At 53.2% G+C, this 11,398-nt stretch overlaps 1 protein-coding gene across 1 annotated transcript; it reads right to left on the reverse strand.

Moving 5' to 3' along the window:
• Positions 1-1,589: 1,589 nt before the first annotated feature.
• On the reverse strand, positions 1,590-1,830 carry GNI_181350 (putative transmembrane protein; the record flags this gene model as incomplete). The annotated part of the gene is made up of 1 exon (XM_011135212.1): positions 1,590-1,830. A coding segment is annotated over one exon (241 nt), but the record flags the coding sequence as incomplete, so codon positions are not given.
• Between the last annotated feature and the right edge of the window lie 9,568 nt (positions 1,831-11,398).

Raw genomic sequence — 11,398 nt, forward strand, 5'->3', positions numbered from 1 at the left:
GGGGGGGACCGAGTGCTCGGCCGAGCCACTCGGTACTGACGAACCTGTGCTCTCCAAGGATCAGCGCACAAGTTTATACGTGGCTTGCGGATTCTTCCAGAGCCTCTACGGCGCCCAGCGTCACGTTTTCGGTAACAGCATCTTGATTTATATTTACTCCTAGCTTACACCTTGTAGACGTACCCTGAGAGATACTAACTAAAGTTATAACCGCCACAGTTCTGTTACCCGGCTTTGCACAGGCATACGCGACAAAGCACACACACGGGCACGCGAACACCCAACGAGCTGTTCGGAGACGAGGAAGCAGTGATAGAACTAACAAAAGAGTGCTGCTGTAACACTCGTATTCCAGCCAAACCCCAAACGCAAAAAAGAAGCGTCCCAGAAGATTTGTAGGTGGGGTGCTCAGAACCGATGAGCTGGCTGCCGATGAGTTAGCTGCCAGTGCCTGATGGTGAGAACGAGAAGAAGCCAGAAAGAGAAGAGAAACTTTCTCGGGAGTCCGGTTGATGACCTTGGTCGCGATTGTGGACGTCCAAGGTAACGAATTTTATGGACCACTTCGTGTTGCCTGATGCCGATCTGTCCACCTCCGGTTGTCGCGCTCGCGAAGTATTTAGAAGACCGTAAAAAGACTATCATGGTTGAACAGAATATTGGTTGGCAAGAAGTTTTGTTCGACACCTAGTTGTAACCTTCCGCTGAGAGAGGTGCTGTTCCGCAAAGGCCCCCCCAATCGCAGTCCCCCCCCCCAATCGCAGTCCCCCCCCCAATCGCAGTCCCGATCGCTTCATGAGCTTACTGCTTCATGAGCTTACTGCTTCATGTGGAATATCCTGAGGGGATGTGCACGGGCGATCGGGAAAGCCATCTCGCATCCCAATTGTTTTTTTTGGCGGTGTTATAACTGCGTGCATGAAGACAATTTGCTCTACGGAGACAAGTGGCCCCCGGCTGGCAACTTTGGTGGCCGGGATTATTGACGCTCAAGGCAACTTCTGCGGCACCGGTGGTTGCACGTTTATGTCTGCCACTGTGAGCTTGAAAATTAGGCCGAAGAAGCCCAACCCGCTCCACATATCCGCCTTCAGCCAAGCCAAGGCCATGAAGTCGAAAGAGTTCGATGTGGTGATATCGGTACCGAAAGGTTGCGTGGATATCTCTATCCCCGCCGGAGTGAATAGCCTGCAGCTGTCGGCCAAGTCGCGGAAGAACTGTCGGAGGTCTGCTGTGTCGTTGTACCAATTTGCTTGCATTCTAGCTCGCGGATCGTTATCCATACACGCAGACGATCCAACCGAGCACTTCGGGGGCCCTGAAGCAGCGGAAGAACTAAAGCGCGAGGTCATGAAAAAAATTGCGGGCGCCTTCTATCCGAAGATCAGTGAGTATGAGGAAAGTGTGTCGGATCAAGAACGCGCGGAATTGTGTGCTCTAGTTCGACGCGGGGACTGCTACGGATTCAAGGACATTCAGGAGACTGAGCTGGAGAGCTATCTCGCGTTCCCGCCAAATTCCAAACAGGCCAACAGGAGAAACAGTAATAAAGCCGATATGGCGGTGAAGTACTCAGAACTTCAAGCTGCCGATGAGCCCGAGGGTGCGTCTGACGCTGGAGTGTCTGTCGCTGACGTATTCGACGCTGAGAACGCGCCAGAGAAGCATAAGAAAGAGAAGAAACCGAAGAAAGAGGCAGCCGGCGATGACGCGTCCGGCCTCGAAGGAGAAGAGAAGCCCCTGAAGCCTAAGAAAGAGGTGGCTGACGCTGAAACTTCCGGCCCGGAGGAAGAAGAGAAACCGCTGAAGCCGAAGAAGCGTGGGAAGAAGCTTGGGTATGAACATACCAGCAATGACGTCGTGACTGAAAAGTTCGCCACGTCCGAAGACCCGTTGGAATTAGAGGGAGGAGGCGTGCTGTATTGCGTGAGTGAGTGATGTGTCACCCACCTCACTGCGTGGAGTGGCCTTCACCGAACGGAGAAAGTATTTTTTTTTTTTTAAGGAGACTGAAATTTAATTTGTAATTTAGGGTTTAGTGTACCGCACCGTCTCGTCGGACCCCACCGCCCCGAAAACACAGTGATGGCACAAACTTTTGCCAGAGCCACCACGTGGCTTCCTTATCGTTCACGTTCCTATCCTACGGCCGATGTTTTTCCGGCGCTTGTGATTGTGTGTGTGTACATGGAAGCAGTTTGCTTTCGCTGAGCTGAGTAGTCCCCAAAACGGAAGACTCAGGAAGAAGAAGAAGATTGCCAGCCGCCGGTTATTTCGTTCAACTCGCATCACTCACTCGCCCGCCTTGTATCGCTCCTATAGAAGAGACCTTATGCCGGTCCGCTCTTTCTACAGAAAGAGGGGACCGACATAACCCGCTGGCTCTTGCTAGATATCGTTCTTGGTGGCTTAGGTATTGTTCGGTAGCACTCTTCTAACGTTCCTTCCCGGTGTCGTTTTCTTACTCGTCGGGGTTCCCGCGTCCAGAACCGGACTGTATACGCACGCGGTGGTGGTGGGTTGCACTGTGCTTGATTCAGTTGGGCCGGTTGCGCGTCCGGTGCCGCGAGGGGTCTTAAGCCATCCCTTAACCATTCCGACTTGTGGCCATTTATTGGATACAGCCTAGCTGGCCGTGTTCGAGGAGACAGCCTTTAATCATGTCACTCAGACTCCCTGCAAACTTTGGCTGAAAGCAAACCTAGTGAACTAGTCCTTGCTTCTCGTTCAAATTCACCCCCTCGCGACAAAACAAAAACAAGGGTTTTTTTGGAGGGGGGGTGGGGCTGTTAGTTCGCTTGCATGAAAGCAATTTGCTCGACGGGACCAAAGGGGACGGAACCAAGCGGCGCCCGGTTGGTGTCGACCTTGGCAATGATTGTGGACGCTCAAGGCAACTTCTGCGGCACCGGTGGTTGCACGTTTATGGCTGCCACTATGCGTATGAAAATTGGTCCTAAGAAACCCAATCCACGCCACATCTCCGCCTTCAGCCGAGCCAAAGATTTGAAATGGAAGGACTTCGATGTGGTGATATCGGTGCCTAAAGGTCGTCAGGAATTCGCTATTCCCTATGATGTGAATAGCCTACAGCTGTCGTGCAAGTCACGGAAAAATCGTGGGAGGTCGGCTGCCTCGTTGTACCAATTTGTACGCCTCGTAGCTAGCGAAGCCGTAGGTATGCACAAGGCCGCATCAAGCGAGCTGTTCGAGGGTCCTGAATCAGCTCTGAAACTAACGAGAGTACTGGACGATACCATGAGAAGAGTGGCAGGTGCCTTCTATCCGAAGATCAGTGAGTACCGGAAAAGTTTGTCCGAGGAAGAAGACTTGAAATTGTGCGATCTAACTCGAGACAGTTACACTCCCAGAGTGAAGGACATCGATGAGGGTGAGCTCCAAAGCCATCTTGAGTTCCCGCCGAATTCCAAAGAGGCCAAGGAGGGAGACAGCAAGGAGGACATGGCGGTGCAGTACTCAGAACTTCAAGCTGCCGATCAGCGCGAGGGAGCGTCTCACGCGGAAGTGTCTGACGCGGAAGTGTCTGACGCGGAAGTATTCGACGCCGAGAACGCGCCAGAGAAGCCTAAAAAAGTAAGGAAGAAACCTAGAAAGGTGTCGGCTTACGCTGAAGCTTCCGGCCTCGAGGAAGAAGAGAAACCCCTGAAGCCGAAGAAGCTTTGGAACAAGAAGAAGCCCAAGAATGACGACACCAGTGACGACGTCATGACTGAAAAGTTCGCCACGTCTCAAGACCTATTAGAATCTTAGGGGTCGTGATGTCACTGAGCAGAACCGTATTGCGTCCGACCCGCATCGTATCATGAAACCTTAGAAGAGCATCAATATTCGGTACCACTATCACTTGCCAGAATCGCAACGCTCTATCCGCCAGTTTTTAGTGTGACGGTCCTGTTGACCCGTCCGAACAGTCCACACCGCACGCAGCGACGAAAGTAGCTCGGAGCGGTTCTTTCTCGGCTTTGTTGGTAAAGATTTCATAAATGTGCGAACGAATGTTGAAGCATCCTCTTGCGTTGTAAATTTTGGTCAATTAGGGTAAAAAGGCTACAGTAAAAAGGTCTCCGGTTCGACTCGAGTTTTTGGAAATATAATATCTCATCCTACAACCGATCCACATGATTATGAGCAGCCAGGTAAGTGTGAGCGGGAAGGGTATCGACGAGGGGCTAGCAGCGGTAAGTCCACGGGTCGACGGGGGCGGCACTGAACAGACGCACCCGGTCCCGGGCCCTGGGCAATTCAGCTCAATACTGGCCGCCCGCGTTTTCCTAGAGAGAGGTACACTCTTTTCAAAGGGAGAGGTACACTCACGTCCTGACATTCCTTGCACCAACTCGCGTCTTCCTTCCAGTGCCCGCCAGTCCATTCCGACCCACTCAAAAGGAAGACGTGAGTTGGTGCAAGGAGTGCCAGGACGTGAGTGTACCTCTCCCTTTGAAAAGAGGCCAAGTTCGACGACTTGACCGACGGGTCTCCAGGGCCTACGATAAGCACGCCACAGTCGACGAGGCGTCATGCCTGGCGGGCCGGGTCGTGCCTGCGATAGCGAGCCTGCGATACGCGACCCTCTCTGAGGCCGCTCGCTGTAATGTGGAGGCGTACTTCTCGGAAGCTGCCCTCAAGTTGCACGACGATTCCAGCGTGTGTGTGCGCGCGTGGTACAAGCAGGTGAACGCCTTCAAGGCAGACCACCTAACGAAACTCAACAACGCGATAGCGAATAAGCTGCATCGTTACGCCAGACTGCCGGATAGGTGGATTGCAAGGCCAGGGTGGAAAAGAGACAGATGACATACAGGTGTTGCTTCCCGCGGAAGCACTCATGGACGCGCACGACAAGCCAAGAGAAGTCTCCTTCGTAGCGCGGACGACGTGGCTTCAGAGGAAGTATCGCCGGGCAACGGTGCCGATCTACAGTACGACGATGATGGATCGAGATATGGAGGACGCGAGGGCTAAACAGTATCGAGTGCTGTTCAAGTCATTCCCGTCATGCGGCAAGGATTGTCCCTGCAGGGGCGCAGGAAGGGTCATCTGGCGTGAAGGGTCATCTGGCGGCTGTGTGCCGGGCAATAGCGATTAAGGATGGATATGCGTAGGGGACGCTGGCTACTGCCGGCCGAATCCTAAGGGCGGATACGGAGATAGCCCCAAAGCACCCAAGCACAGAAATACGTAGCGATCATCGCAGAGGCAAAAGAAGATGCCCAACGACAGTCCCGACGAGCCAAGGAGCGGAGAGAGGCGAAACGAGGCCCGAACAGCAAGACACGCCGTGGAAAGGCGGTAGGGTAGGACTAGGAGCAATAGAGGACATGAGCAGGAGTGAACGGAGCAAAGACCAGCGAACGGAGCCTTCAAGCGATCGCAAAAGCGGGGCTGAGCTGACATGAGCAGAGCGGAACCAACACGATAGTCGCTGCTGCCTGTAGCGTGATGTTCTGATGCGCGTAGTAGACTATGCGTTGCGATAAACCCATAGGCGAGGAGGGCGAAGCGAAGAGCCGAGGTGCTTCATACCTTGTACGAAGTACGAGCAGGCATGGCTCGCGCCACAGGTTGGCCATGTTGGTTACAAAGTGAAGCCCGAGGTCACGGATAAACCGTTCAAATGAGCTGACAGATCGAGGCACAGCTGGCGCTACATGGGCGTACGGTCAAGCAGCTGAGCAACACAGACGTGGTATAGATCTTTTGAACGTGGCCGGGATTAAGCGTGCGGCCGAATAGGAGGGCCTGATTGGCCATAAGGATTACGTGGAGCGCGACGGCGGGGTTGTGGAGCCCACGATGGGTCGAGGGTAGGTCGGCGCTGTAGTTTGTAACAAAGGAGTAGCACAGTAATTTGAGAAAAGATCTTTGACATGGGGCTTCTGGCTTCGCTACCGGTCGCGACAAGTATCTCGACGGCCTACAACCCGAATGGGCGAAACAATCCCGTGCCGCCACTCTACAGAAGAAGTCTATCTCCCAGCTGGACTTGTAACCTCTTTTGACCACCCGCGAATTTAGGGATGCAATGAAGGATCGTCGACCCACATTTTCGAAACCACCAACCTTGGTAGTGGAGGATATCGAGAACTTGTTGACCCAATGTTCCTGATCTGTCAACTCAAAGCAGAAGAAGGGTCAACAACTGTACTACTATCCAAAAATTTCATTCAGAAGGAATTCCTTGTGGGCGCCGACCTTTTCAATAAGATTACTTCATTACACTATTTCCATCATATACTTAAGAACCCGGAATCGATAAGAGCGAATACACCTAGTTCAGCCTTTCAGCGACGACATTTGTCCTCCGGAAGGTTATACATTTCCGAAACCGAAGACCCGACTCTGCCAGACAGAATCTGATACACTTCGGGATACGCTTCTCCCACAAAAGAAGATCGAACGAACTACCACGGCGCGTTGCATCTTGCAGCCGGTAATCGTGGGTAGGCGGGTGACCCACAACAACCAGCTACTAGTTCCGTTTGTAACGGCCAAGAGGAAGCTGAATCGGCCGCTGACAACTGCCCCTATCGTGCTATGGGCGACGGCCCAGAAGTGGGTAGCAAAAATAGACTGAACAAAGTGGGCAAAGGTCTAAGGCATTTAATGTTGTCCCTCTGCGTGAGGATCAGCGAGACCATCATGGGTTTGAGGTCGACGGGGTCAAGTACCGATACGCGTGTATGCCGATGGGGGCGACGGGCGCACCGGTCCACTTTGACCTCTTGGCGTCTCTACCCTTCCCAGAGCACATACGTTCCTACATAGACGACATCGTTATCGCTGCCGAGTCCAACTCTTTTAAACTACGATACAAAGGAGTGAAGAGTCCTGACCGACAATAGCACAAGCATTACGTTCAGAAAAAGAGACGGGGTCCCCGCAGGCCTACTACACACAGATGAACTTTGAGTCCCCCGCCGCCTCCGATAATCAAACTCGGCCTTGTCGACCTTCTTCGCTGACAAGGGATATCACGCAAGGATGCCCTCATGGTGACGTTCCTAGCAGTGACGAAAGGGGCACGACTAACCCAGCAAATCCTGACAGAACGCGACGAATCGAAATACGTAGCACCGATCATTCACGACCTACCTCCGAGGGCGACGCTAAACAAACGTATGAGGGCCCTGCTGGCCCTGCTGGACGCGCAAGAACTCGGAGCAACTATTAGATGCTCTGGACGCCATCCGGACGAGAGAAGGTGGTTGCCAGGGAGTATCCGGAAGACCAATGTGGCAGCTGCTCTCAGAGATGGGCTTGTTAGGCGTCTGTTGAGAGACCGTCAGGGTCCCGCTACAGTGATCGACTTGACCCGTAGTGGTAGTGACAAGGAATACGTAGATCCCGAGGGTTTCTTCTCTATGCGGCCCGCTAGCGAGGAGGAGGATGAGCAACTACGCAACCGGTCACTATGAGCCACCAGGCAAGCGCAAGAGGGGATGGTAGCGGCGGGGGGCTAGCGGCGGTAGGCTCGGGGGTGGCACTGAACAGAAGGACCCTGAGCAATCCACGCCACATATCCGACATCAGCCAAGCCAAAGATCTGAAGAAGAAAGACTTCGGAATTGGAGCTGATGTGTTGTGGTGGCATTGGCGGAGACTGGATGAAGGCGTTCTACTAGGCCTTAGGGCCGTATCACTTCTCAAGCTATGCGGAAGTTGTCGGGCTCGTAGCCCCTCCTGTGCTAGCACCTTTCATGGTGTACGAGTCCGACTGATGTCGTAAGTAATATGCTTCTCCAATTCATGCCCTCGACTTAGCCACTCAGGGAGAAATATCCCTCCGCACTGTTTGTGTGCCCACAGGATTGTATGTGGCCCGTTGAAGAGTTCAGTCTTGGACGGAACTTAAACACACGCGACTGCCGCTTAAGCCCGAGTGTGTTAAGAACTAGTGGTAGAGGAGCGAAGAAAGTGTAAGAAATGAAGTCGCCAGTAACGGTAGGGTCTTGTGCAGTGCTAAGACGCGCCCGGTCCCCAGCAAGCTGGTGCCGAGTGTTGAGCAGGTAGGTCGACTCATGTGGCGAGACCAAACCCAATTTTTTTTGGGCTTGTAATAACAAATTGCGTGCATGAAAGCAATTTGCTTTACAGAACCAAATAGCCTTGGGTTGGTGTCGACCTTGGCAATGATTGTGGACGCTCAAGGCAACTTCTGCGGCACCGGTGGTTGCACGTTCATGACTGCGACTATGCGTCTGCAAATTAGGCCTAAGAAGCCCAATCCACGTCACAGCTCCGCCTACAGCCAAGCCAAAGATTTGAAATGGAAGGACTTCGATGTGGTGATATCGGTGCCTAAAGGTCTTCAGGAAATCGAAACACCTCGAGATGTTAATAGTCTTCAATTGTCAGCGAAGTCGCGGAGAAATCGTGGGAGGTCTGCTGCCTCGTTGTACCAATTTATTCGCATTATTGCTAACAAAGTCTTACACCTACACGCGGACAGTAATGTGGAGCACTTTGGGGGAATTAAAGAGTATTGGAAATTGAAGCGCGAAATCATGGAGAGAGTGGCAGGAGTGTTCTATCCGAGGATCGAAGAATACGCGAATAGTTTGTCCATGAAAGAACGCAATGATACGTGTGATTTGGTTCGATGCTCCCGGCATTTCGGATACCGGGACATCGAGGAGAGTCAGCTCGAAAGCTATCTCACGTTCCCGCCGAATTCCAAAGAGGCAAAGGAGAGAGACAGAAAGAAAGCCGAAATGGAGGTGAAATACTCAGAACTTCAAGAAGCCGATGAGCTGGCAGCCGATGAGCTGGCAGCCGATGAGCCGGCAGCCGATGAGCTGGCAGCCGATGAGCTGGAGAGTGCGTCTGACGCCGAAGTGTCTGACGCTGAAGTGGCCCACGCCGAGAAAGCCAAAAAGCCCAAGAAAGGCAAGACAAAGGCGACTGACGATGACCCGTCCGGCGTCAAGGAAGAAGAGAAGCTTATGAAACAGAACAAGCCCAAGAAGCTTAGGAAGAAGAAGAAGATCAAGAATGACGACATCAGTGACGTCGTGACTGAAAAGTTCGCCACGTCAGAAGATCTGTTGGAATCTTAGGGAGTCGTGCTGTCTCCTGCCTGAGACGACGCAACCGCATCTGTTCGGACACAACTTGTGTCGGATTGAGCACTTTCTTTTGACCTCTTTGGACTCTTGGCGTTAGTCCGATCTGTGTATTTGTCTCGCCTTTGCCGCGGCGTTGTGTGGTGGGCCTATTTTACCGCTGACAGAGTTCGTTGCTGGTCTTGAACCCTCCTACTGCGTGCCGTAGATTCTCGACTCGCGAACACATGCCACCTTGTTCAGCGGGCGCTAATTCACACAGAACTACCATCCGACCGACGTCTACCCCGCCCGACGTCTACCGCGCCCGACGTCTACGGTTCACCCTTTCTGGGGCCATCTCTTCCTGCACTAAACCCGTCATTCGTCGCCCTCCCGCAGCTCTCCGACTGACTGCGGGGTCTGTCCTAACTTCCGGTGGTCTTCACTAAGTACGCTCCCTTCTTCCGCCTTTTTTAAGGGGGGTTTCCGGCCCCTGCTTCTCTCCCCATTCATGGCCCCTGCTTCATGGCCCCTGCGTCCCTCACTGATTTACGCCGTTTCCCGTCCATCGTATAGTAAGTATTATCGCACTCGCATGCTCTTCTAACTATGACATGCCTATTGGGCGGTGTCTCACAAGACTACGTGCCGTCCTGTTTCGCTATTCTTGGTTCGTCGACCCCGGCCCTTTCCCAAGGGGCTTCTGTCGCTTACTTGGTCGTGCTGGGTTGCTCGGTCGTGCTGGGTTGCTCGGTCGTGCCGCAGGTGTTACTCGATGGCTTGACTCGACCCTGAGCCGTCTTGGTCCGCCTGCGGCTCCAGCTCCTCCAGGCGCTTGGCCTGGGCCGTCATCGTCAGGGCGCGGTGTGTCGCCCTTAAAAAGGCGCTCGATACTCTCTAGCACCTTTGTTGCTACTAACGTTTATAGACACTTACCTGTTGCTCTCGCTGGGCACCCGATAGGCAGCAGTGGCCTCCTAAGGCCACTCTTGAACCATTCGCACGTTTTCTTCAGGTGCCCTTTTTACGATGTAGGTGGCGGCTACGAGGGATAGCGATTCTCAGGTCCATGACTGCTCTATATACGCTCGTTGCCTTCGTCTAGTTCCGTCACTACGCTTGAGGATGTTTCCAGTCTCTTTGTTGCCTGCTCCTCAAAGGCTCTTTTCGGACACAAAAAAGTCTGTGGTGTCTTCTCCAGCAGATACAGATGACTGCCGTTACAGTTAATGTGTCCATAACAATTAGACCGAAAAAGTTCAACCCACGCTCGAAGTCCGTCCACAGCCAAGTCGAAGACCTGAAGTGGAAAGACTACAAGGTGGTGATATCGGTGCCGAGACGTCGCTCGGGCTTGGTTATACCCCATGAAGTTGACCAGAACTGCAGCTGTCGTCTAAACCCGGGACGATCGATTTACGTAGACTCTGCTTCACATACGGAGTCAAAGACATCCAGGAGAGTGAGCCCTTCGAATTCCAATGAGGTCAAGGGGGGAGGCGTGCCCGTGACCTACTCCTGATCGGACGCAACAAGATGTCCGATTGGGCATCAAGACCTTCTTTGGCGTTGGTCCGACCTATGCCTGGAGGCAACGCGGTCACAACCTTCTTGTGCCGGTGCCGCAGAATTCCTTTTGACACGTTGGGTCCCGACACCTGGACTTTCACAAGTGGTGTTATCCCCTTCGAAGGTCTGGGGAAGTATCTGCAAGTGCACGGGGTGGAGAACTATCGGTACGCCTCGTATTATCGCAAGGGGACGGTCTCAACGAACAGATTCACTGTTTAGCGACGAACAGGCCAGCTCCCTACACCAGAGGCGCTACTTTCGATGGCGGTATTCGCCCATAATAGCACTCCGCACGAAGGTTTGGGTTGTTCCCCGATCTGCTGCTTGACGGGAATGGAGCCACGAATGATTCGATGGCAACAACTTGAGACGGAGAACGAGAACCAACGACGAGCTAACCAAGTTTTGGGATTGTAATGTCGACTGTCCTTTGCGGCGCTTGAACAATTCCATTATTCGGACTCACTAGAGCGGCGGCCGGAGGTGGGGGAAGTGGTGACTTTTCCACTGGACGAAATTGAGGCTCGTGCCTACCGACATTACGATCCGACCAAAGAACGCCATTCCACATCGGATCGTGGGGATCATGCACGCTACGGCTATGTTTATTGCGGTGTGGTACGACGGGAAACCAATCTCTCGACCGATATCCACCTTGAGATCTTTGGGCTCTTCCATTCCGGAAGAGCATCGAGCAACTTGGGAACTGCTTCACAGACCCGGTCATTGACTCGTGGACAGAGGCGATGAGACGATGCTGT

The sequence above is a fragment of the Gregarina niphandrodes genome, assembly GCF_000223845.1.
Source record: "Gregarina niphandrodes unplaced genomic scaffold scaffold00069, whole genome shotgun sequence".
Taxonomy (NCBI): Eukaryota; Apicomplexa; class Conoidasida; order Eugregarinorida; family Gregarinidae; genus Gregarina; species Gregarina niphandrodes.